This window comes from Gopherus flavomarginatus, chromosome 7, assembly GCF_025201925.1.
Source record: "Gopherus flavomarginatus isolate rGopFla2 chromosome 7, rGopFla2.mat.asm, whole genome shotgun sequence".
Taxonomy (NCBI): domain Eukaryota; kingdom Metazoa; phylum Chordata; order Testudines; family Testudinidae; genus Gopherus; species Gopherus flavomarginatus.
In genome coordinates, this window is record NC_066623.1 from 59,552,769 (window position 1) to 59,580,565 (window position 27,797).

General features: G+C 41.0%; 1 protein-coding gene across 9 annotated transcripts in view; it reads right to left on the minus strand.

Annotated features, from left to right (window-relative positions):
* The window catches only part of ACBD6 (acyl-CoA binding domain containing 6), a 157,521-nt gene that overhangs the window by 86,956 nt on the left and 42,768 nt on the right, over positions 1-27,797 (minus strand). For 7 of the 9 annotated variants that reach the window (XM_050963377.1, XM_050963376.1, XM_050963374.1 and 4 more), the window contains exons 4-5: positions 17,297-17,379; positions 7,506-7,611 (exon numbers count right to left, since the gene is read on the minus strand). The exons of 1 other annotated variant lie outside the window; for it this stretch is intronic. In XM_050963377.1, coding sequence (XP_050819334.1) covers positions 7,506-7,611; positions 17,297-17,379 — 189 coding nt within the window. The remainder of the gene's footprint in view (positions 1-7,505; positions 7,612-17,296; positions 17,380-27,797) is intronic. One more of the 9 variants, XM_050963375.1, reaches the window with a different exon arrangement.

Here is a 27,797-nt window from a genome sequence, read left to right on the forward strand (position 1 = left end):
GATACTCTTCAGCCTCAGGTTCACATCCCGTATTGTCACACCCAACAGACAAGCACACTCTTCTGTTCTCTGGTTACAGGCCTGTCTATTTTTCTCAGTAAGGAGTCCCCAATCACGTAGACTTGCCTTTTTCTGGTGACGATTCTCCAGTCTATCCCTATTCCCTCTGACTGCAAGTCCTCTCGATTCCTATTCACCCTTTCAATGCTCTGCAACCCATCCCATATCCTCCTGGGGCTCATATTTGGTGTTATCTCCATTGACTCTTCCCCTCTTCCTATAGGACTCACTGCTCTTTCCTTCTTCCTTGCCCTCTCACCTTCAGTGACCACCTGCTGTGCCCCTTCTTCATTTTCCAACTCCGCAAACCTGTTCCTGCGCTCTATTTCTCCTTCACTAGCCTATCTTTTCCTCTGCCTGGTTCTCTTAGTCACATGCTTCCACTGTCCACTGTCTTCACCAAACAGTCTTCCTTTAGAGTTCTTCGGTCTTGCTTCCATCTGCAAGTCTGAGCTTTTCCCTTCAGCCTCCTCGTGTCTTTGTTCCATCATCTGCTCGAATCCCCTTCTAAACTCAACCAGAGTTTCCACCTGCATCTCCAATCCTCAGATCTTTTCTTCCATCAGCTCTATCAGGCAGCACTTCATGCAGATGAAATTCTTTTCAGGTACCCCCTCCAGAATCACGTACATACCGCAGCTTCTACATCCAGTCATCTTCTACATCCAGTCACCACCACTACTGCCTCTGTCATAGCCTTCCCACTTAAGTCCTGTTAGTCCAGGAAACACAAACCAAAACACCACAACCCACAGCAAAGTAAACCCCCAACAAGCACCAAAACACTGCCAGAACACCCCACACTCTCTTCACTAGCCTCTCTGTTCCTCTGCATGCCTCTTAGTCTTCCCTGCAAACTCCCACTCAAACTTCCCTTTACAGCTCTGTTTGCTGGCTCCTGTGCCACAACAACCGTCTATCCTTTAAACCAACGTTTACGTTCTAGATCTGCACCTATATCATGTTGTTCTGTGATCGTGTCTTATCTTCAAAACAAGAAGAGTGTGATTTTGCCAGTACTGTGCTTGGATGAGACCATAAAAGAAAACTCAGCATAATGCAACAGCAGTCCTGGCAATCCAGTAAACTCAGCAGTTCTGAATGACTACAAAACCAACGCCCAAGAAGCTGCTGCTGGAGATCCTTTCTTTTGGATGAGACAAGAAACTGAAGTCAACTGATCATCTGTAATCATTAAAAATCTTGTGCTTTTTGCAAGAGTATGGATTTAAAGCCTGGGGCCAGTTTCACTTTGGGTAATTGTGACAATGTACCTCTGTGTCCACATCCTACACACTATCGTGATAATTTTTATACAAAGTATGCCTTGTGAAATATCATCTGAAAACTCATAATTTGCTGGTCAATATTATCCTGATAAAATGTGTGTGGCAACATTGTATGTGGAATAATAAGATTTAACTGTACAATGTTATTAACGCATGTTCCAAACCATAGCAGAAGTTGGCAAACAGGTCTGTCTTAAACAAAGGAATGTACGCTCTGCTTAATGTGCATTTAAGCAGTAAACAGAATCATCAAGTAGGAAATGTAGACAAAGAAACCTCAAACAATTGAGGAAAAGCATTAGGGAATATCCTTTCCCATAGATTTTGTGTGTCCAGAATCTCATCTGGAAATAAATATTTTCCAAGATGGGGACTGACACTATAAAAAGGATGGAACAAACATCCCAAGAGAATCCCTCCTCTGTTTCTGTCCATCAATTCACTGCACCATAAGGGACAAAGGAAGCAGCCATTAAACTGGGGAAGGAGTCCTGGCATAAGAAGTTTGGTCAGTAAGACTGCTGAGAGCAAGAGGTAAGAAAAATTTTACTTGAATTTACCATTGTTCATTGAATTAGGAACCAGTGGCATTTTATCTTTATTTTTCCTGTAACCATTTCTGACTTTTGTCTCATTACTTGTATTCATTATAATAAACTTATTTTATGATTTGATCTAATCCAATGCGTTTAAAGTGTCTGTGAATTCCAATTGCTGTAACAAGGTGTGTGCATATTATTTCTATTAAAGAAATATCGACTTTATATGAATTAGTATGGTCTAGGAGAGGGCTGGGCAGTACAGGACATACACTTCTGGGAGAAAATCGAAGACCGGGAGTGTGGTGGGGTCACCCTGCAGTATAACCTAGGCTGGTAAGAGCCAACATATGGCTGGCTGGCTGTAGCTCACACAGAGACATACCTGGGAGTAACTTACATGCTGGAGGCTGTTTGTGAGCAGTCCAGACTGGAGGCCACAGCAGCAAAACATTGTAAGAGACACCCCAGGTTAGAGGGCAGGGGTGACACATCTACTCAGTCTGGATTGTACACTGGGTATGTCACAGTCATTATATTATTTCTATAATTCCAAATGGACAGAATATTTTTTATTTAGTGACCTACATGGTTCTACATTGTAGCTGGTTGCTATTATAAAAACTGCCATGTTCCACTTGAGAAATGGCTGCATTCCAGTAGCAGGCAAACAATCCCTAAATACAGCCTGTAAAGCACTATGGCATTATGCTGGATAAATGTAAATTGTTAAAATACAATAATTTACTTTTGGACCTATAAAAGAATAATTACTGAGTAGTTTGCAGAAGCATATCATTGCTACAAAGACAGATAATATCTACAAAAGAATCTCAGTCACTGTTCCTACATAATAAAGAGTATTTCCAAGATATCTGCGAATTAAAGTGTTATCCAGCAAGCAAATTCAAAATTACGAGCATTTGGAGACATAAAAATCAAGTTGAAAACATTAACAGCTACAGTTAATGGACCTAACACCTCAAGAATCAGGAAAAATCTATTTATCATAAAAAAAAGTGTAGCAATAGCTGAATCAGTTGTAAACGGTGGTAATACTGGGCAATGGGTGAATCTTGGATACGGGCTACGCAATCTGTAAAATCTTCTAGTCTGCATAGTAGTTAAATTTATAAGAGTCATTACAAAGTTCACCCTACACGCTAGGAGGATTTCTTGGAGACTCCCCTCCCCTCCATCATAACTTCATTATGGTAGCAATGTTTATTGGACAATGCTTAAATCGCAGATGTGTTCAAATTGGCATGAGTAATATAGAATGTCAAAGTATATGCTGTAGTGATGTCCTTTAATTAAATTCAAACAAAATCTAAGATGCCTATTTTTGCTGTAGCTGCACAACAGAGCATACACAGTTGTTGCAGAAGTTACTTGAGAGGATGCAGTTTTCTCTGCCCCTCAAGTCTCGAATAAGCAGCATAAATTTAGCCTCAGTGTATTGACTCTGCCTCTTAAATCTTCCATGTCTCGCTTGGATTACCACTGCCAGCTTCTGTAGCAGTTTCTCAAGCCAACAGCATATACATTTTGTTTCACCATGAATCACAGGTTGTGCAAACACAAAGTAGGGATGGTTACCTCTCAAATATTTTTTTTCAAGTCCCAGTAGAAGCATGTAGGAGAACAATCTTCTTTGTAATTAACCCAGAGAGAAAGAAAGAGGACTATAGCTAAACTGAATGGATGTCTCAGTGTAAAACTGATCTGGAATCTAATTGCTTTCATAGACCTGAAAACGGAGTGTGTGTGTGTTGGGGGGGGTGGAGTGGGGAATAAGTGTATATGTCAAGAAAGATGCAATAGTTCTTAAACCACATTCTTTTCCCATCATTCCTAAAAATACCATGGAGCTATTTACGTTGTTGAGCTGGAACATGATCCTTTCACATTTAAGGTTCCAAACCTGCATGGAAAAATCTCTCAGAGGCACGGCTACACTGACACTGCTCTCAGTGCAGAAGCCAGGCTTATGGTGGCATGAGGCACATGCTCTTTATTAAAGGCTTTGCACCCGCTTAAACACGGGTGCAGAGGAAACATTTATTTGCTTACTTGGATTTCTACAATAAATATAAAAAAGGATGTTTCTACCCAAAGTTCTGTGTGCCCTTGACACAAGTTCCAAAAAACAAAAAATAAAATAAAACAAAACTGAAAGATCAGGACACATTCTAGGAAGATTTCAATGCCTTCTAAAATAAAATAAAAACAAAATAAAGCTGGAAATGTATTGTTGTTAAAAAGGCACCACAATCTCTTTCCTATCAGTATATGCCATGAACTCTGAGGTTACAAAGTAACTAAAATGTGACACTGTAGCCTTTATTTTATTATTTCCCCTTGCATACAACCCTGCATACAAGGACCCAGTTGCTTTCGTCTGTGCCTATTTCTTTTAAACCAACACAGCCTTAGCTGCTGAATTTTGGGCAATTTAGAAATAGTGAATGGGAGCCTATACATAATAATTGTCATCAGACACTTTATATAACCCTCTAGGACTCTGCTTAATTCAAATTGAAATTTATTGTACCTGAACTATTAGTCAGTGTTCTTGTTGGAGAACTGAGAAAGAACAACATATTCTTTTCTTTAGGTGAGAAGACTGTGTATGTAATTAGATTTAAAATTGACAAATTCTATATGGTTTATTCTAGTAGATGTGGTTAGCATAGATTTTTTTAAAATATATTCATTTCTAGCATCATATTCTGAAATCATTTTGCTTGTAATAAGTACGACTTTTCACGTTATATATGTACCACTAGATTTTTATCTTGTATTTCCAAATTGGTAGGAATTATTTGCACAAAATGGAGAGGATATAATTATAAATATTATTAATACAGTATGTGGAAAAAATCTGAACTGTTTAAAAACTCAGAAAAGTCATTATCATACAAGAAAAGGATGTGCACAGATTCATTACAAAATTATGCACTGTATAAGCAAATTCTATTCCATAACAAGTAAATTACTTAGTAGCTGGGCTCATTTGCATATATCTGCACTCCCATTTTAAATGTATGAGAGATACAAGGTAGATAATAACTTTTATTGGACCAACTTCTGTTAACCAGGAGACTAGCTTATCTTCCCCAGACCTGAAGAAGGGCTCTGTGAAGCTCGAAAGCATGTTCCTTCCACCAACAGAAGTTGTCTCTCTCAAATCCTGAGACTGACATGGCTACAACAGTAAGGCAAACATTTAAAATGTATACCCATTTAAAGCAACAGTATCAGGTTGGTTCAGCTGCACAAAAGATGTATCTTTTGGACATGGCTGGACACATTTGCACCATAACACTAAACTGATTAATAAAATTATAAGATTATATCTGCATATGCTTTTGGCCTACCAAAGGTTCAACAGATACTCTGCTCTAAAAGACTTCAGCTGAGCTGCAGGATAGAGAAAATAAATTAGTCTCCCGCTTGTGGAGAAGGAATGTGGTTTAAAAAAAACAAAACAGCAGTGGGGTTTTCAGCTCATTAAAAATATAGTGACATTTTGGTATTTATGAAAATGAGGGACTAATAGTACTATTTAGAACCAAGCACAGTGTATGTGGATGCTAACCAAACTTCATAATGCTCTGCCAAAGCATTTGTATGTATAACCAACACGAAGGTCAAAATGCCTGAAGCTGCCAGTCTTGTCTATGCTGGGGTTTGTACCAGTGGCAAGTTATCTGTGAAATTCTCTAATGTAGACAAGGCTTCAGAGAAGGATTTCATAATATGGTTTTGAAAATGCCTCTTGATAATGAATAGTAGATAATGCTTACTAACAGCCATACACAAAGAGCTGTGTAATTTCAAAACGTTTTTCTCACTGAAAAATGCATCTCCTTTGTAGAAAACTACTCTGGGTTACATCTTCAGCTGCAACTGAGATATACTTATTTCATCTGAAGATGGGACATAGGTGGCTTTCAGCCAAAGCTGGGGCTCTCCAGTAGGTAGGGGCTGTCCCAAGCCCTCAACACAACTTTGAGCAGCCTTGGGGCTGACAGCCAGGCCTGACGTTTTTACAATGTGCTAACTCAGAAATGGCCCAAGAAAATTATACCAAACTTTTAAAGGAATTGTGATCTTTTCAAATAAGCTTCTGGCTGAGAACAAGGATAGGAAATTTTAACACAAAGAGGAACTTTCAGGGAACTATATAAAAAAGTGCCCCTTCGGTAAAAACAAAACAATACTAGTGTGAAGCAGTAATACACTGACTGCTAAAACTACAAGATCTCAAAAGTGATTTTTTTATTACTAAACTACACTGTAGTTAGTAAGAGCAGCTCTGCTATTTCTGGGCTTACAACATATACTGGCTGTTTAACTTTGTAACTTGTAGTCACTAGCAGGATTGATGGAGCTCAGTGGTGCTGTTGTTACAGTGCCTCTACATGGCAAACAGTCTCAGTTCATTTAATCTATGATGTGAAATTCCAAACCTGATTTTACCCTCCCTCCCTTTCCCCCTAAAAATTAATTCACATCAATTCCTGATTAATAATAAAAGGCCTTGCCATCAGCATTCAGAGCCCCAGCCGGGGCTGTCATGGCTCAGAGGGCAGAAATCTGCTTAGAGCTACAGGAGAACCCAACTGAATTTGTGGCGTCTCAGTCTATGAATGTGTAAGCACTTCATCTGTTCACCAAAACACAATGCGCTGGGAAGCAGCGGGTAAAGGTAGCTGTATGTACTATGGAGCAGGGCTAGGTGGTAGTGTATAAGGGTTGAAACCAACGTGATAAAGATGGGAGATCATTAGTTACAGACCGATTGAACAGAAGTGTGTGTCTATTCAAGTGTTTGCTTTTACAATAAATATCTGTACTGAAAAATAAGACCAATTCATAATGTCGATACTCATTTCTTTCTTGATCCTGTTGTCAACTTACTAGTCAAGGTCAAGTTAGTTCTTTCCTAGCTTTGGGACGTTGCTTTGACTCTGATTGTTGCTTCAAGGGCTTGCAAACAGGAAAAGCACTGGATGGTGGTCACACTTTTAGTCAGGTTGACAAACCTAGAATTGTACTTTTGCCTTCTGTCTGGCTAATCAAGGAGAGACAATGACAAGTTCCAATATTAAGTAGTCTCCAGCCTTTCTGGTCTAAGGCTGTGTAGCTCTGGATGGAATCACACGTGCCCAGACTAGTTTATCTTAAGTGGACTGGCAGACACCACTCACTGGCCAATTCCAAACAAAAAAAGCCATTTTTTTCCTACTTTTGTTCAACCAGGCTCATTGTACTGAAAGGGAAAGGGCTACTGGGCACCAGTGTGGCTCTGTTAAGTTCTTACTTTGAATCCCAGCTGGCATTTTCCAGATACTGCAAGAAGGAAGCATCCTGGCACTGATATGACATTATTGCTAGTAAGTCCATACTACTAAAATCCCAGCTGAAACTGGAATGGAATTGCTATTTGTTTTCAAGTGGAATACATTGTTGTCTCAACCAGTAGATGTTTCGCCAACTATTTAGCACCTGTCTTATAACAATTCTAAATTAGGAATTTAGAAAAAGGTCTGGGGTGATGAATTAAAACACAAAACCAACAGAGGATCAATGGGCTACTTTTTCACCATACCTCTTCATCTTTCATATTCACGTCCACTTTTTTTGATTGTATGGCTTTGGATACACGGTCAATGTTGTTTTCTCTGCAGTAATCAAATATGTTCTTGTCTTCCTCTCTAATTAGGAAACAAAAGCAAAAAAAGGTGTCTTATTGGATAACAAAAAGGCTACACGCATTAGATGCTAGCTGTGCTGCAGACACACATTTCAATAGCATCACTGCAGTGGAACAGATTTCTAATGTTTTGCATGACGACTAATATGTTTTGCCAATATAAGATAACTCAGCCTGTTTCTCTAGAAAACACAAGTTAGTTTGAACAATATTCTGCAAGAAAAAGACATGTATACTTAATCCAATAAACTCCCACAAATAATCTGACATTTAAAACCACGTGAGACAAATTCAGCCTTGGCATGTCATTTCAAACCCTACCGATTACATCAAGGCAAAATATGGTCCTTTTCTTTTCTCAGAGACATATGCAAACCCCCATATAAATGTTATGCACCTTTTCTAACCTTCTCCTCCTATCATTGCTGGTGGCAGAGACAGAAAACTTTCTTCTTTAAAAATCAGCCTCCTGTCTGCCAGATTCCTTCACTGAGGTGTTTGGGACACTATAATTCACTACAATGTAAGTGACAAATCTGGCAAGAGGAAAGACTGGATAATTCTGAAGAGAAAAGATTCCATATGCACATATCTCTTGGCCACCAATAACTGGAAAGGAAAGGGGGTTCAAGGAAAAAGACATTTTAATATTATTTTAGGGGTTCTCCGTCATCTCCTAACTCTTGACAGGCTTCACAAAACAACATACACCATTAAGTGGAACAGGGCCTGGATACTCCTGACTCACAGCAACGTCGGTGTGCCTGTCAAATAGAAGATGGTGTTCAAGAAAGAAATCAAGACCCCTCACTCTTCCAAGGAATCAGGTACACTGTCTCTGCCATGCAGAATAGGTAGAGCTCTGAAAGCCTGCGGATATCCACTTTATATCTGCTGATATTTGCACCTGTGGACCATTTTTGCGGATTGGATGCATATACAAATTTTATATCCACACAGGGCTCTAGGAATAGGGACTGACTTTGTGACCCAAAATGAGACCAATCCACGGGCAGCTTTGCTGAAACATTATTTAAAGTTGCGTTCGCACATTCTTCAGGGAAATGTTTCAAAGTGATAAGCAAAGACTTCATATTTTACCCTGCAAATTCCACTAATGTATAATGGGAGTTGCCCAGGTAAATCCCAAGCCATGATTATGAACATTTATTGCCTTAAAGTCTAATGCACACTCGTCATGGGTTCCTTCCCCTCTCTGAACTTTAGGGTACAGATATGGGGACTTGCATGAGAAACCCTAAGCTTAATTACCAGCTTAGATCAGTATGCTGCCAGCATCCAAATATTTGAGTCTTTTGGAAAACTCTGTCTTCCTCCCCAAAACCTTTCCCTCCCTGAGTAGCCTTGAGAGACTCCTCCACCAATTCCCTGTTGAACACTGATCCAAACCCCTTGGATCTTAAAACAAGGAAGAGTTACTCATTCCCCTCCCCTGCTTCTTCCCCCACCAATCCCTGGTGAGTCCAGATCCAATCCCCTTGGATCTAAAAACAAGGAAAAATCAATCAGGTTCTTTTAAAAAGGCTTTTAATTAAAGAAAAGAAAGGTAAAAGAAAAAAACCTCTGGGAGAGATTAGCATACCAGCTACTCTCAGAGACAACAGATTCAAAACACAGAGGATGTTCCCCTGGGCAAAAACTTAGTACACAAAAGAATCCCCAATTTGATTATTCCTCTAATTGCACAAAGACAAAGTAACAAAAGAAAATAAACATAAACCTATTAATTCTTTTCTAAAACTTACTACTCTGATAAGAGGCTGGTTCCTTGATCTTTTCCACTCTGGCCAAAACTGAAACTGATCAAGACAAAGGGAGCTTCCCTCCTTCCTTTTGAAACATCCTATTGGTTCCTCTGGTCAGGTGTCAGCTAGGCTAGGTGAACTTCTTAACCCTTTACAGGTAAGAGAGACATTAACCCTTTACTATTTATTTATGACAACATTGAAGGCCCATTTGTCATCCTCCATCATGCACACCTTACAGCAGGACATAATAAAGCTCTTCCATGCTGCCGTAAGGGGCTGTAAAATGTCTTGTTAACTCTGTTAGCAATATGGTTTCATATTGGCTAGTAAGAACAGAAGGCTTAACGTGTTGTAACAGGCCACTGTATCACTTCTATCATTTACAGATCTATTTATAACTCAAATACCTGCAGCACCTTAACTTGCAGATTCCTCTGCACGTGAATGTGCATCTGTGTTCTGTCACAGACGCAGCGCATCAACTAGTTTCAACCAGGGCCGCTGATCTGAAAACATAGTCGAGCTTTGTGTCAATCTGGCAAACACAGAGCAGTGTAAATGCGGTTAGCCACAGTGATCGTTCATAGACTCACAAAAGAAATACCAGTAGTTAGAGCCCTTGTGACACTCCAAGGATCTCACAAAGGCCTTATCTACACACAAAAGTTGTACCACTTTATCTATACCAGTACAAGCCCCTAGTGTGAATGTAGTTATGCCAGTATGGAAAGGAGAATAAGCTTATACTGGAATAAGCACTTTTATACCAGTAGAACTGTGTCCACACTAGGAGGAGTGTATCTGTATAATTAGTTTGGTTAAAAAAAACTAAAAATCACAGCCCTAACTGAAATCTATTTGTTGACCAGGCCAAAGTAACCTGCCTCTACAACAGGATGGTAGACAGTGCTGCGAGAGTTAATAAAAGGAGCTGGTTAGATTTTCCATTATACATCCCTAATTTCCAGTAAATTAGTTTGATTACTGTTGCAGTATACGGTTCATCTAGAGGAAGAGCAGTAGAACACAAACACAGTTTTGTCTCAAAGGAAGTTATTTATGGGAATGGAGAACCAGCTGGGGTCAGGTTATAGCCAATGGGGAGTTCACTAGTTTGGGTGCCACTATAGCAGAACAGAAGATCTTCCCGTTATCATAAGACAGCTTCAGGAAGAATGATCCCATGGTGTCAGAATGCAACAGTACTTAGTTTATCTGTGAGCAGTGCACTGATTGCTAACTCTTGGAAGACCAATAACCAATAATAAAGTAAAATAAAAAATAAAATGTATCTTCATTACAGTCCAATGGGACACTAAAGAAACACCTGAAACTCACGCCCTCTGACCTGTGCTCCAAAAGAAATGTATGCAGTGTGATTGTAGCTGTGTCCGTCCCAGGATATTAGAAAGACAAGTTTGGGGAGGTAATGTGTTTCACTGGACCAACTTCTGTTGGTGAGAGAGACAAGCTTTCTCTCTCACCAACAGAAGTCTCTGTCAACAACAGAAGTTGGTCTAAAAAAAAAAAAGATATTATCTCACCCATCTTGTCTCCCCAAAAGAAAAGAAAATACAGAGAAATTCTAATGCCACATGGTACAGCTCTGAACTCCGGGGCAATGAACTGACATGCTGAAATAGGTATGGTCAATGCAGAACAAGCAGAGCTCCAAGGAAGCAATTTTTACTTTACTCCTTTGGTTTTTTGTACTTGGTTGTGAATTATGCTTTGTTCCTCAGCTCACAATTTCTTTTTGCTACCTCCATGCCAGTGAAGCAGTTAAAAAAAGAAAGTGCTGATCCTGAGCTCCTGCTGTAGAAAAAGTGCCAGGACTCACTTCCTCTGACCTCTGGCTCACTTTGAACATTGCCTTTTTGGTATCTCACTCCTCTGCTTTGCATGCAAAGAATCCTTTCCTCTATCTTGGATGCATGGCACACAGATGTTGACTAGAAAGGTTCAAGGTCTGATAGTTCATCTATAGGACTGGTATTTGGGAATGTTAAAAGATACTCCTCTGACTTCTGATCAGGTCTCAGATGAACAGTCTTCAGAGGACTAGTCTGTATGCTAAACACAAACTCCCAAGCAACAACCACTGCTTCGTTAGATACAATGATTAAGAGCTCAAATTTTAAAAAATTCCTATTGATAGCTGAATAGCAGCTACACACTTTTTATATTTTCACTTGATTAAGAGAAAGGCGCAGCTCCCCGCTCCTCTCCCCCACTCCTGCAAAGCGCTAAGCGCCACCTAACAGCTGTTGGGCAGCGGGAAGTGCCTGGAGGTAGACAGAGGAGCAGGGGCGCGGCGCGCTGGAGGGAGCTTGGCAGCCTCAGGAAATAACTCGGGGGGGGGGCAGGGAAAGGGGGGGTTGGCAGGCTGCAGCAAATAATGCCGCAGGCCACGTTTGAGATCCCTGCTTTACTTCCTCATACTAGCTCTCTAGTCATCCATAGAGACTTCAAGAAAAAAAAATATTTAAAATTTCTTAAGTTAAAAAAACGTATATGAACTTCTCTTCTTCCAGGGCTTTCAGACCTTTCTACATCAGAAAGAGCATCACCCAGGCTCTCCACCTTTGCAGACCATCTTTAAAACAAAGCAGCGAACAGATGCCCATGCTTCATCACTATCAGTGTCCTTCCCCCTTTCTGTGAATTGATCAAAAATGGCTTTGTGCAGAAAGATTTGGCTGAAGCACACCACCTTGCCCAGGAAGAGACTGTGTGTTGCAAACAGGTGGCTTTGCCTGTCTGCTTGGCACAGTGCCGTTGAGCATACTGAAGCTCAATGAAGCACAGAGGTAGGCGACCATGGGAGCCAGGAGACACTTGCAACAGTTACTGTTTAAGTCAAGGCCCTCTCACCCCAAGGGACCCATTTTCACATAATCTATAATTATCTCTTCGCTTTAATCGCCTCATCACTTCGGAGGCTCTCCTGGGCACAGGAAGAGGAAAAGCTCATTAACTGAACCTTTTCTCCTCTCTCCAGCCACCCATAGCTTTTAATTGCTTGGTGTTGTTATTATCTATCAGTGCAACTGGGATCATTTTCATAAGAAAAGGTGGTGGGAGGATGGGAGGCAGGCATGTGTCCCCGAGGTATGCATCACAGACAAACCTTTGCTTTCTCAATTATTTATGCCAGCTGAGGTTTTACAGGCTGAATAAATCCATAATTCAAGTTTATTCTGAAGAGTCAGGTTTCCTCTGGGGAGGTGTTGCCCACTTGCCTGCACACTAGTGTGCTGTCCTCAGAGAGCATTCTGGATGTAATAAGACATGTGTTATCCAATTCCCCCACCCCTCACAAAAATGCACGTGCAATTCTGTAGATTAGCAGCATTGTAGGATGAAGAGCAGCAGTTTAAAACCCGAACAGTGCCTGCCATTTAACAGCATCATTTCTCCCTGTGACAGAGGACCATGGCCTAGGGACGTCCTTTGCTAGCTTAGTATTTCAAAATCAACTCAAGCCATATGGGGGAGTGGGGGAGGGCAGAAGTGGGTGCACTAAAACCTAGAGCAAACCAACAAAAATGTCAGTTCAATAGCCTTAAAACCATATTCTCATTACAAATAACATTTGTCATATGAAAGGGGCTGTGTCTAAACAACACTAAGATTAAAAAAAACAAACCCAAAAGCCTGCCTAAATTGTGGGTGTTTTGTTTCAGAGCAATTGCTCTTATTTGCAATAGGGCTGTACATGCTGCAGCTTACTTGGTTTTCTCCAATCAGAGGAGCTCTTTCAGAGGGAATTTATAGCCCAACATTTGTGTGAGTGACAGACGACTGTGCTGCATCCATTCTGCATGCACACACATCATACCAATAAGAGCCCTTAATTGCCAACAAACCAAGAACAGTCAGTCAGTCTAATTTTGATACTTAATTCTACAGTTTTATGATCAGTTAAGATTAACGCATACCCAAAGAACACCATACATACTCTTAAATCACTGGGATGGTTTTCAAAATCCATTATTGTGAAGAAATAGCAACTTTACAAGTCGATGGTAGAAGCAACTCTTTAAAATTCTGCAGGCCTTTGTGTCTGACCACATGCAGTGACCTCTGGTATTTTCTGCCAAAACAGTTCATTTGTCTCTCAGAACAACTAATCAATTCCAGAGCCCATCAATCATTCCAGTTTTGCCCTAGTGTGGTCCAGCACAGTGGGGGCCAGATGGCTGCCTCTCTTCAGGGGATTAATAAAATTCTGATGGTTTATGTAGCATCAGATGGACTACAAAGCATGATGGGGACTATCAAATCTTTGCACAGGAGAAGGCGGGGATACGAAAGCGTAGCCCATCATTTGCTGACATTTTAGTTCTTGCGCTATGTCCAGTTCCTAACCTTATACCCTAAGCCATTAAATCAGGGCCTCCTAGGAAGTACATAGTGCTCAGAAGTCCCCTCTTTCCCTCAGAACATGCCAGATGGGGATTTTTGTTAGAAAAGGGCATCTTTCTTAAATATCCTTCGCTACAATCCAAATTTAACTGGGTTCACAGATTTTTTTAGTGTTATTCAACTTCTATTTCTAATTTAAATTGATTCAGAAATGATGAATAAGGAAACTGAAATCTGAAAAAAACAAGGTCCAAGAAACACATCTGCCACTAAGTTAAGTTGCCTGCCTGCACAGCTATGAGGAACTATTTATTTTAAATGGAAAAAAGTAGCCACATAGGAGCATTACATTATTTTCAGATTCCTGGCCGGTCTCTGCAATGACAATGCTTCCACTTACCTGTTGCTGGAAATGCTAAGATGTAAATTACTTTTTGCTGATATAAAAAAATATCAAACAGCAAAAAATTTCAGTGATTATTTGCAGTTCTACAGTATTTTTGATGCGGTCCCTCATTTTGTATCTTACATAAAATATTTTTTGCTGGTGACATAGCAAGCAAACTTACTTGAGTGTTTATTAACCAAGTTTCTGAAGTTTCAATTGCAACTGTTTGTTGACAAATGAGTTCAATTTTGTATTAGTAAGGAGAGTTTAGAAAACAGAAGATGGAAATAATGCTTGTGTTATATGAAGACAGGAAACATCACAGAGTTTGGAATCACAGAAAACTTAAAATTCTTCATTCAAGAGGAAACTTCCAATTCTACCACGATTCAACAATGGATGTTATTTTTCTATAATGCCCAAAGTGTGCCTGGCAATTTTCAAACAAAGAAAAGGAGACACAGTTCCTACCGCGGGGGTTTGTGATCTCAACAATGTAGTGTGGCAGCAACTGTTCTACATTACTTTGGGGGAGGGGGGCAGTCCTGCTCATTATTGACATGATTATTAATGCCTCCTCTGTGAGGACAATACCACATCCAAGCAGATAAATGCTAGGCCTTAGCACAAGAAACCTACCTTTGTTATTAAGGGCTGATCTACACACATAAATACATTGTTTAATTGAATCAGTTTCTAAACTGATCTAAATAAAGGAGTGCAATTTCCTTGTGTGGACATTCTTAAATCGGTGTAGAAACCTAGCTGAGTTAAAACTAGCTGAGTTAAATCAGTTGATATTTGTATTTTTGTATATGCAGGCTTGGCCTAATATTTTTGTTTTTCCATTCTGCCTCAAATCTTCCCTTTGAGGCAAATCATTGAGAAAGTTGTAACAAACCAACACCAGCAAAAGCTCAACTCTTCCAGCTTCCTACATCCTTGCTTTAGTCCAGGACACGACAAGGCAATTGCATATCGGCCAACGTTTTCAAACTTGAGCGCCTAAAACTAGACACTTGATTCCATACGAGGCACTTAAATATGGATTTTAGATGCACATCTTTAAATACTGAACTTTGAAAACATTGGCTTTATTTCTTTAGCCCATGACCTTCTGTTGACGTGCAGTAGTCCATGATGATTCTGTTAGATCTTTCAACAGCTTCTGACACAGCTGATCAAAGTGCCGTTGATTTGTCTTCAACTCCTTTTAGCAGCAGCTAGGTATGGGTTCGGACACAGAGACCCCCTTGGGACTGTCACCTGATGTGCTGAAACTACCGCTGAGCCTGTTTTCTCTGCCAGTTTGGGCCTCCAGAACCCTGCCTTGTTGAGCCAGACATGACAGTCCGTTCCAACACAGACCCAGGGTCTGAACCACACACCCCAAAACTGCAGACTTAACTGAAAACAGCTTAAGATGCTTAAGTTTGGCCGATGTATATGGCAGACGGGCATTGCTGGCATATGATGGCGTATAGTACATTGGTGGACGTGCAGGTCAATGAACCGGTGATGGTGTGGCTGACCTGGTTAGGTCCTGTAATGGTGTCACTGGTGTAGATATGTGGACAGAGTTGGCATCGAGGTTTGTTACCTGGATTGGATCCTGAGTTAGAGTTACTATGGTGCAGTATGTGGTTGCTGGTGAGAATATGCTTCAGGTTAGCGGGCTGTCTGTGGGCGAGTACTGGCCTACCTCTCATATTTACACCAGCAACACCATCACAGGACCTAACCAGATCAGCCATATCATCACTGGTTCATTCACCTGCGCGTCCACCAATGTAATATACGCCATCATATGCCAGCAATGCCTCTCTGCTATGTACATCAGCCAAACTGGACAGTCCCTATGTAAAAGGATAAATGGACACAAATCAGATATTAGGAATGGCAATATACAAAAACCTGTAGGAGAACACTTCAATCTCCCTGGACACACAATAGCAGATTTAAAAGGTGGCCATCCTGCAGCAAAAAAACTTCAGGACCAGAGTTCAAAGAGAAACTGCTGAGCTTCAGTTCATCTGCAAATTTGACACCATCAGCTCAGGATTAAACAAAGACTGTGAGTGGCTAGCCAACTACAAAAAAAGTTTCTCCTCCCTTGGTGTTCACACCTCAACTGCTAGAAGAGGGCCTCATCCTCCATGATTGAACTAACGTCATTATCTCTAGCCTGATTCTTGCTTGCATATTTATACTTGCCTCTAGAAAATTTCCACTACATGCATTCGACGAAGTTGGTATTCACCCACGAAAGCTCATGCTCCAATACATTTGTTAGTTTATAAGGTGCCACAGAACTCTTTGCCACTTTTATAGATCCAGACTACACGGCTACCCTTCTGATACTTGACATGCATTTATGAGTTATTTTTCATTGCTGGTCACACAAATGTCATGTTACAGTTAAACGCTTTAGAATGAGTCTGAGATATTTTAGAAAGTCAAAGTTCACTTATATTTTGATTTCCTGAGATCAAAATGATGCAAGATACGTAACAAAACAGAAAGAAAAAACACACAACTACACGGTTGCAACGTGAGAGAGCAAACACCACTGTAGGACCCTTTAATTTTGCATTTGCTGACTTTTGTCTGGTTTACCCTGAATTTTAATGTTTCATTCTCATCTATTTTACATTTAATTTTCTTTTATATTTTAGTTCAGAAGTATCTTAGTTGTCAAACAGCAGTCATTCTTGCTTAATAACTGCATTTTTGCTATGCAAGCAGGAGAGGGAAGAAATTAACCTTGATATAAGACAGGGCTTCCCAATGAAGGTGTACAGTGTCCGCTTATAAAACCTTAATTACTATACACAAATTCAGTATTATTAATAATTGTATTTGAAAAAACACTTCTTTGGATAACTACTGATAAAAATATATTGCCCTCTTGAGCTGTGTAACAGCAAGAGAGAAGACATTCTCCCACTCCTACATCACATGCTAGGGAAAGTTAGTACCTGGGAGCACTACTGACAGTTACTGATTTAAATGACTATGGACCGAAAAGTTCTTTTCTGTTGTTTATTATCCAGCTGGAGTTGCCACCACACTTGTTTGATGTTAAAAAAAAATGCTTAGAAAAATTAAAGTAAGTTAAACTCAAAACATATCAGTGATAAAAGACCAGAAGAGATAGTCACCTGATGGTTTCTTCCTGATACAGCGAGCTGACAACTGGGCCTCCAAACCCAGTTTTTCCTTCCTTTCTGCTTTTCTCTGGTGTCTGAAAGAAAGAATTAGTAGAGTGACATGGCTTTCAGACTCAGTCTGCCTCATGCTGTAACTTTGTTTTTTAAGGGCATACAGGGGAATGGTTCCTTAGGATCCTTCCTCTCTCTTCCCTATCACCATGCTCAAATGCTTCATGTCTCTGTTACATAGTAGGGCTTCAAAAATTAATCAATGCCATTCTGAGCACAGTCCAGAGGGAGTCTCCTGCGAGGCACAACAAGGCACCTTCTCTCTCCCTCCCTTCCTCCCTCCTCACAAGAATGGGTCCAATGCCTGCACAGCGCTCTCAGCCTTGGCCACTTAGGACCAAAGTGCTAATCCTTTGGGAGGCAGCATAATGCCATGTTACTAGACTCACCTTTATAAATCTATTTAATATAGATTTAAATTAATTTTTATAATGGGGAGCATTTCCAAGTGATTTACTCCAAAGAACTCTAGGATTCTGAATGATTTCTACTATGACAGAAAATAACAATTAGAATACTGATAGCTCAATATATAGTCTAAGGCCTACATTTTCAAAAATGACTAGTGATTTTTGGTACCTAATTTTAGACACCTTGAAGTAGCTTGATTTTCAGAAGGTTCTCTGAAAATCAGGTCCTTTTAGAGGCCACAGAACCACACCCACCCACTCCTGTAATAGATCCTTAACCTCGGTTGAATTACTAGCCCTCAAATCATTATTTAAAGATTTCAAGTTACAGAGAATCCACGGTTTACACTAGTTTAAACCTGCAATTGACCTGTGCTCCATGCTGCAGAAGGTGGTGAAAACCCTGCAGGGTCTCCACCAATCTGACCCACGGGAAAATTCTTTCTGACTCCAAATATGGCAATAAGTTAGACCTTGAGTATGCGGGCAAGACTGACCAGGAAGATACCTGGGAAAGAATTCTCTGTAGTAACTCAAAGCCCTCCCCAGCTAGTGTCCCATCACTGGCCGCTGGAGATATTTGCTGCTAGCAGTCATAATTGGCTACATGCCATTGTAGGAGTCTCATCATACCATCCCCTCCATAAACTTATCAAGCTCAGTCTTGAAGCCAGGTAGGTTTTTTGCCCTCCCTGCTCCCCTTGGGAGGCTGTTCCAGTACTTCATTCCTCTGATGGTTAGAAACCTTCACCTACTTTCGAGCCTAAACTTGTTGATGGCCAGTCTATAACCATTTATTTTTGTGACCTCACTGGCACTTAATTTAATAACTCCTCTTTCTCCCTGGTATTTATCCCTCTGATCTATTTATAAAGAGCAATCATATCTCCCCTCAGCCTTCTTTTGGTTAGACTAAACAAGATAAGCTCTTTGAGCCTCCTCTCATAAGGTAGGCTTTCCATTCCTCAGATCATCCTAATAGCCATTCTCTACACCTGTTCCAATTTGAATTCATTTTTCTGAAACATGAAAGGCCAGAACTGCAAGCAGTATTCCAAATGGGTTCTCACCACTGCCCTGTATAATGCTATTAATACTTCCCTGTCTCTACTGGAAATACCTTGCCTGATGCATCCTAGGACTTCATTAGGCTTTTTCATGGCCGCATCACATTGGTAGCTCACAGTCATCCTGTGATCAACCAATACACACAAGTCTCTCTCTTCCTGTCACTTCCAATTGATGCATCCCCAACTTATAGTGAAAATTCTTCTTGTTAGTCCCTAAATCAGCATTCTCCAAAGTGAAGTGTGCAAGATGATCCATTGGGGGGCATGGCAGGAGGAGTGCCACCAGGGGGAGGGGGGGAGAATGGGGAGTGAACGGCAGCCGGAGGAGGGAGGGAACAAGCAAGTGGGGAAGCTGTCCCCCCACCCCCCCACAGGCAGGGCCACCCAGAACGCAGGGCTGCAGGGCCCTGGGCTAAGGAGGCACCGGGGTCCTGGCCTGCAGCTCTAAAGCCCCTTTCGGAATGCAGCCCTGAGTCCTCCGGCCCACAGACGAGCAGGGGCAGCTGTGCAGCCAGCGGCCAGAAAGAAGTGGCGCTTTTCCCTTCAAAGCTGGCTGGAGAGAAGTGGCGCTTTGAAGGGGAAAGTGTCTGGCTGCGCGGCTGCCCCTGCAACTCCTAAGTCCTCTAGCCCGTGCTCACAGGGCCGCATTCTGAAAGGGGCTTAGAGCTGCAAACCAGGGTCCCGGGGCCCCCTTAGCCCAGGGCCCTGCAGTCCCTAAAGCCCCTGCATTCCGGGTAGCCCTGCCGCGGCGGGAGCAGCTCCCAGAATCGTGGCTCCCAGAATTGTGGCCATGAGGGCGGTGCTGTGCTGCACAGAGCGGCCTGCACACCCTTGCACTAAACAGGAGCTGGCCCAGGTAAGTGCTCTGCACCTCCTGCCTGCCCTAGCCCTGAGCACCCTCCCGTACTCTAACTCCCTCCCAGACCCCGCACCCCCACCTTGAGCCCCCTCCCGCACCCTAACCCAGACCTTCGAATCACTGTATCACAGTGTTAAACCAAGATTTTCAGAAATAATTAAGCATATTCAATCACATTTCTCACTAAAAATATTATTTTTTTTGTGAGAGCAAAAAGGTTTTTTGTACTGTTAATAAATACAATAAAAATTTTAAAAATATTATTTCATCTTTATCTCATCTTTTTTAAATTTCTATTTTTTGTGTTTTATAATGTACATAATATATTAGTATAGTAGTACATGTATATAATTTATACATAAATAAATATACATATATTGGGGGGGTGTTCAAAAATTTTTTTACTGATGGGGTGCCCCACCAAAACAGTTTGGAGATCACTGCTCTAAATGCATGACCTTGCACTTTGCACTATTAAATTTTATCCCATATACAAGGTGATCCAGATCTTCTTGTGTGATATTTTGGTCTTCCTCAGTATTGGCAAAACCTCTTAACTTTGTGTCATCCGCAAATTTTATTAGCGCATACTCACTTTTTGTGTCCAAGTCAGTAATAAAAATGTTAAATAAGATTGGTCCCAAGACCGGTCCCTGAGGAACTCCACTAATAACCTACCTCCAGCCTGAGAGTTCATCTTTCAGTATGACCTGTTGTAGTCTCCCCTTTAAGCAGTTCCTTATCCATCTTTCAATTTTCATATTAATCCCCATTTTCTCCAATTTAACTAATAATTTCCCATGTGGAACTTTATCAAACGCCTTACTGAGATCCAGGTAGATTAGATCATATCTACTGAATTTCCTTTGTATAAAAAAATCAGTTAACTTCTCAATGAAGGAGATCAAGTTGGTCTGGCATGATCTACCCTTTGCAAAACCATGTTGTATTTTATTCTCATTACCATTAAGCTCTATGTCCTTAACTACTTTCTCTTTCAAATTTTGTTCCAACAGCTTGCATATAATTGAGGTCAAAGTAACAGACCTGTAGTTTCTCAGATCATGTTTTTTCCATTTCTTCAAAAACAGGATCTATATTAGCAATTCTCCAGTCATCAACTACGACCCCCAAATTTACAGGTTCATTAAAAATTTAAAATTCTGAAACACAGGTTTCCTTACCTCTATTGCTACTCGCACCTGACATTATTTGAAATGAAATTTTAAAAAATTTAATTGACTTTTAATTGTATGTTTACTTTCTGCATTTTTCTCAGCACAGACTAGTTAGTACAGGAGAACCTGAAAGTGAAACTATCATAATATTGCAATGTTTGGGTTGCAAACACTGCAGACATGCTTGTTTAAAAAAGATACAGTAACTCCCCACTTAACCTTGTTGTTATGTTCCTGAAAAATGCTATTTTAAGTGAAATGATGTTAAGCGAAACCAATTTCCCCATAAGAATTAATGTAGATGGGGGGGTTCGGTTCCAGGGAAATTTTTTTCGCCAGACAAAAGACATACACACACACACAGAGAGTATAAGTTTAAAGCAAACAATTTAATACTGTACACACAGCAATGATGATTGTGAAGCTTGGTTGAGGTGGTGGAGTCAGAGGGTGGGTATTTCCCAGGGAATGCCTTACTGCTAAGTGATGAACTAGCACTTAGCTGAGCCCTCAAGAGTTAACACACTGTTGTAGAGTGTGAGGCTACATTAACAAGGCAGCACGAATGGAGGGAGGGGAGACAGCATGGCAGAGAAACAGACAGACACACACACCTTGTGAGAGAGAGACACGCACACACATTGCCCCTTTAAGCATGCTGGTGCCCCCTAAATACACACTGTCTTTTTAAATCGATCAGCAAGTTGAGACAGCAGCTGCTGCCAGCAAGCTTCCTCTGTCCTGAGCCCTGTCGTGGCCCCTGCTGCTCTATGGAGATGGGGTAAAGGAGCAGGGGGCAGAAGTGGGGGGAGAGGGACACCCTGAAGTTAGTACCCCTCTTCCCCCTCCCACCCTTGCACAGCAAGCAGGAGGCTCCCAGGAGCAGCTCCAAGGCAGAGGGCAGGAGCAGCACAGGACAATGGGGGGTAGGGACAGCTGAACTGCCCAGCAATTGACAGCCTGCTGGGTAGCTGCCGCACAGGGAATTTAGGAGAACAGGAAGTTGATGGGTGGCTGCCGGTCCACCCTGGTTCCAAGCCCCCACCAGCTAACTTCAATGGGCTGCTCTTTCTGCAAGCAGTGGACAAAGCAGGCGGCTGCCAAACAATCTTATAAGGGGGTACTGAGCAACTTTAAACGAGCATGATCTCTAATTGATCAGCAACTTAACAAGGAAAAGTGAGGAGTTACTGTAAATGGCAAGGAAGTATTTCCATTGGCTTTTGGTTTGTAAAAGGCTATTTTCACTAAACCTACATTTTGGGTCAAAATTTCACTCAACATTAGGCTAATTCCACTTACATGAATAGTCTCATTAATGGTAAGAGGAGGTTGTACCATTATTCCTCAAATTTCTAATATGGAGAACACAGTGCAGAGTGAACACACACAATTAAGAAACGGAAGCGTCTCTGTTTTTCACTACAGATGATCAAGAGACATTTTCTCCTAAATTCTTTCCTGTCATTTGTTATCCAGCTACAGCTGTCATCATGTTTGCACATTGTTAAAAACTGCTTAGCCAATATATTGTACAGATATATAGTAAGTGACCATCCGTGCCTGAAAGAGGTCTTAACACTGAGTGGAAACGCAACTTCTGGTATGAGGCTAGACCCTCTGACATTCTAGACCAGACACGAGAATGCTACTAACCAGCACACTAATCTGTACAGCATTTACTATCCATTGTTTTAAAAAGGACAAAATTTGTCTCTTTTTAAAGTGTTTTTAATTTGTAAAGTGTTCCAAATTCAGAATAAACCACAAAACTCTTAGCTGCCAGCACTCCAAGGTCAACATGTTGTCTAGAAACCTGCACCCTGGAAGAGAGTTACAAGAAACCAGCTGCACAATCAGTATGTTTAAGATTATTTATATTTCTCGGTTGGTTGCATTTGTTCCTCCTTAGTAAGTAGTGATCATTATAATGTATTTTGCCTATTTTTTTTATGCATATAGATAGTCCCATTGATTTTAATGGGACTACTTGTGTTTAAGGTTACTCTCATGCTTACGAACCTTGCTGAACCACGATATTATTTTCTTAATGCTGGCTTTGAAGTATGGAATTCTGCTATCTTCCTTTAACATGTTTCACAAAGACATATCCCCTCTGGACTTGTAAGGTTCTAAAGGATTGGCACATAAAACACTGTGTTAATAATGATTATCCTTGTTCAAAGATAGCGAGAGAGCTGTTCACCCTCCACGGACTGATTTAATGTGCAAACACAGTTGAATGGTTAGTCCTTTTTTAAATACATTTTTCTTATCCCAATTGTGCAAATAACTAATAAAATTTAAGAATGCATTTTAGACCATGGTTTGCAATGTTTCATACGGGAGGTGATCTTATTTTGTAATCATTAATTACCTTCAGTACCACAGCCCTAGTAGATCCTCTCTTCTTCCAGGCTCCCTTAACTGTAGCTTGAAGAGTATTTACTTTTGCTGTTGTTACCATTTATCACTTCATCCCTTTTCTATTCTAATCGCCATACCAGTATGGGGTTTCCCCCTTTCTAGCTGTAAGAGTCCCCGAGTCCAGTTTTGCAAACCATTTTCATCTTTCTCTGAAGTGTTGTGTGATGCTTTGTATGAAGGAAGAAGCTACACAAAACATAAATTGCCTTTTGTGTGGGGGAAAGGAAAATCTGTGAACGTATAGGAACTACAGAATAACATGAAATGTGTATTAATATGTTCTCTCTCTTCTGTCCCAAATTGTAAATCCTATTATGTATTCTAGATTCTCAAGTGTCAATAACACTATAACACAAAAACACATATAAACTTGAAAACTTGTGTGTGTGTGTGTGTGTGTGTGTGTGTGTGTGTGAGAGTGAGTGAGAGAGAGAGAGAGAGAGAGAGAGAGAGACAAATAAAATTGGTCAGGAGGCTCTTGTCATAATTTAAATTCAAGTATACAGTGCTTTTCTGCAAGGATCTCCATCACCAGCACACCTTAAATCTGGTGTTTGACCAAAGAATATAGCTGGCTTTGTGGATTTACTGGAAGGTAACCACAAAATCAGGGAATATGAGTAGGGGCTACAAAAACTATTGTACGTCAAGCAGTGATCCCCAGAATTAGAGTAGCAACCTGACACAAAACGTCCTTTCCCCAAAGAGAAAGAAAGTTTTAAGCCTCTTTACAGCAAAATGGCCCTCTTAAAGAGTCTTTCACACAAAACCTCATATCCATATACTATCCGCCAATTATTTCCACACTAATAAGGATGAAAATTAATTTCAGCACATCTGCTAATTAGTGCAAGAGCTATATCTACAACATGATGCTGCATACAGCCAGCCTCTCTTCTCTGATGTTGATAAAAGACCAGCAATCATTTGTCCATGTTTTTCAGAAGGAACCAAGAAAAAGAAAAAAAGAAAAAGGAAAAAAAAGCAACTCTTACAGCAGGTTTGCTTCTTCCCACAAAGCTTTTCTGCTTACTGCAGTCACACACACAAAATACTTTAGAAAATACATCATCTTTTTACAAATTGTGCCTCAGAAAATTCCTTGGGCCAAATAAATCACATTTGCAACCCCACAGAAGCCAATGGAGTTATACCACAGATTAATTTGGCACAAAGGGTAGCAATTCATCAGGAAACTAAATTGTAAAGACTTCCTTATACACGTGAGAGCTAGAGCCTCAATTTGTCTAAGTTTATTCCTAGAATAGTTTGGAAAGTAGGGAAAAACTAATATATAGCCCAAGAATATTCATTGCATGACTCAAGAACTTTATTTGTCTCTTCATACCACATGAAGAAAAAGGTATATGAACCATATGCAGGTGAAAAACTAAGAAAGAGTCCTACCCAGAGTACTTAAACAGGGTTCTATTTTGCACAGTGATAAAAGCAGCACGTTGGGGTTCCATATTTATTGTCTCTAGATTTCTAAAAAATATATGCGAAGTTTTTGGTTTTTTTTTCAGACTGACAGCTCTATTACCAAAATGGGTTCTTTTCATTCTGCACATCACAGCCTTCCTAACAACCCTGTATCCCCACTATCTCTCAATCATCTCACTGTAACATCTATGAAACCCCAGTGTTTGAGATGGACTTGCACAGGTTTAACTGATTTCAAAGTGGTAGCTGTGTTAATCTGTATCAGCAAAAAGCACAAGTAGTACTTGTGGCACCTTAGAGACTAACAAATGTATTTGGGCATTAGCATTCATGGGCTAAAACCCACTTCATCGGATGCATGCAGTGGAAAATACATTAGGAAGATATAGATATAGATATAGATATATATACACACACACATACACACACACACACACACAGAGAATATGAAAAAATGGGTGTTGTCATACTAACTATAACGAGAGTAATCAATTAAGGTGGGCTATTATCAGCAGGAGAAAAAAAATTTCATAATGATAATCAGGATGGCTCATTTCAAACAGTTGACAACAAGGTGCGAGTAACAGTAGGGGAAATATTAGCATGAGGAAATAGTTTTTACTTTGTGTAATGACCCATCCACTCCCAGTCTTTATTCAAGCCTAATTTAACGGTGTCCAGTTTGCAAATTAATTCCAATTCTGAAGTTTCTCATTGGAGTCTCTTTTTGAAGTTTTTTTAAATAGAGAAGTGCCACTTTTAGGTCTGTAATTGAGTGACCAGGGAGGTTGAAGTGTTCTCCGACTGGTTTTTGAATGTTATAATTCTTCACGTCTGTGCCCATTTATTCTTTACCGTAGAGACTGTCCGGTTTGGCCAATGTCCATGGCAGAGGGGCATTGCTGGCACATGATGGCAAATATCACATGGTAGATGTGCAGGTGAACGAGCCTCTGATGGTGTGGCTGATATGATTAGGTCCTATGATGGTGTCCCTTGAATAGATATGTGGACAGAGTTGGCAATAGGTTTTGGTGCAAGGATAGGTTCCTGGCTTAGTGTTTTTGTTGCGTGGTGTGTGGTTGCTGGTGAGTATTTGCTTCAGGTTGAGGCGCTGTCTGTAAGCAAGGACTGGCCTGTCTCCCAGGATCTGTGAGAGTGAGAGATCGTCCTTCAGGATAGGTTGCAGATCCTTAATGATGCGCTGGAGAGGTTTTAGTTGGGGGCTGAAGGTGATGGCTAGTGGCGTTCTGTTACTTTCTTTGTTGGGCCTGTCCTGGAGTAGGTGACTTCTGAGTATTCTTCTGGCTCTGTCAATGTTTCTTCACTTCAGCAGGTGGGTATTGTAGTTTTAAGAAGGCTTGACAGAGATCTTTTAGATGTTTGTCTGAGGGATTAGAGCAAATGTGGTTTTATCTTAGAGCTTGGCTGTAGAGAATGGATCGTGTGATGTGGTCTGGATGAAAGCTGGAGGCATGTATAGCAGTCAGTAGATTTCTGGTATAGGGTGGTGTTTATGTGACTATCGCTTATTAGCACTGTAGTGTCCAGGAAACAGATCTCTTGTGTGGACTGGTCCAGGCTGAGGTTGATGGTAAGATGGAAATTGTTGAAATCATGGTGGAATTCCTCAAGGGCTCTTTTCATCAATTGTCATCAATGTAGCGCAAGTAGAGTATGGCATTAGGGGACAAAAGCTGAGGAAGCGTTGTTCTAAGTCAGCCATAAAAAGGAGGTGCTGTCGTCATCATGAATAGGTTGGAATATGAATGAGACGCTGCTAGGCAGCACTCTGACACCACATTGTACAGGCCATTACCCTCTGATCCCACTGACAGTTACCAAAAAAAACTACACCATTTGCTCAAGAAACTCCCTGAAAAAGCACAGGAACAAATCTGCACAGACACACCCCTAGAACGCCAACCAGGGGTATTCCATCTGCTACTCAAGATCCATAAATCTAGAAATCCTGAACATCCCATCATCTCAGGCATTGGCATCCTGACAGCAGGATCGTCTGGCTATGCAGAATCTCTCCTCAGGCCCTATGCTACCAGCACTCCTAGCTATCTTCGAGACACCACTGACTTCTTGAGGAAACTACAATCCATTGCTGATCTTCCAGAAAACACCATCCTGGCCACTATGGATGTAGAAGCCAACATTCCACAAAAAGATGGACTACAAGCCATCAGGAACAGTATCCCCAATAATGTCATGGCAAACCCGGCGGCTGAACTCTGTGACTTTGTCCTCACCCACAACTATTTCACATTTGGGAGACAATATATACTTTCAAGTCAGCGGCACTGCTATGGGTACCTGCATGGCCCCTCATTATGCCAACATTTTTATGTCTGACTTAGAACAATGCTTCCTTAACTCTTGTCCCCTAACACTCCTACTCATATAATATCAAGGTTGGAAGGGACCTCAGGGGGTCATCTAGTCCAAACCCCTGCTCAAAGCAGGAGCAATCCCTAGACAGATTTTTACCCTGGTTCCCTAAATGGCCCTCTCAAGGATTGAGCTCACAACCCTGGGTTTAGCAGGCCAATGCTCAAACCACTGAGCTATCTCATCTGCTAGTCCACACAAGAGTTCCACTTCCTGGACACTACAGTGCTAATAAGACATGGTCACATAAAACACCACCCTATACTGGAAACCTACTGACCACTATACTTACCTACATGCCTCCAGCTTTCATCCAGACCACATTACACAATCCATTGTCTGCGGCCAAGCTAAGATACCGCAATTGCTTCAGTCCCTCAGAAAGAGACAAACACCTACGAGATCTCTATCAAGCACTCTACAATACTCACCTGCTGAAGTGAAGAAACAGACTGACAGAGCCAGAAGAATACCCAGAAGTCACCTACTCCAGGACAGGCCCAACAGAGAAAGTAACAGAACGCCACTAGTCATCACCTTCAGCCCCCAACTAAAACCTCTCCAGCGCACCATCAAGGATTTGCAACTTATCCTGAAGGATGATCCCTCACTCTCACAGATCTTGGGAGACAAGCCAGTCCTTGCTTACAGACA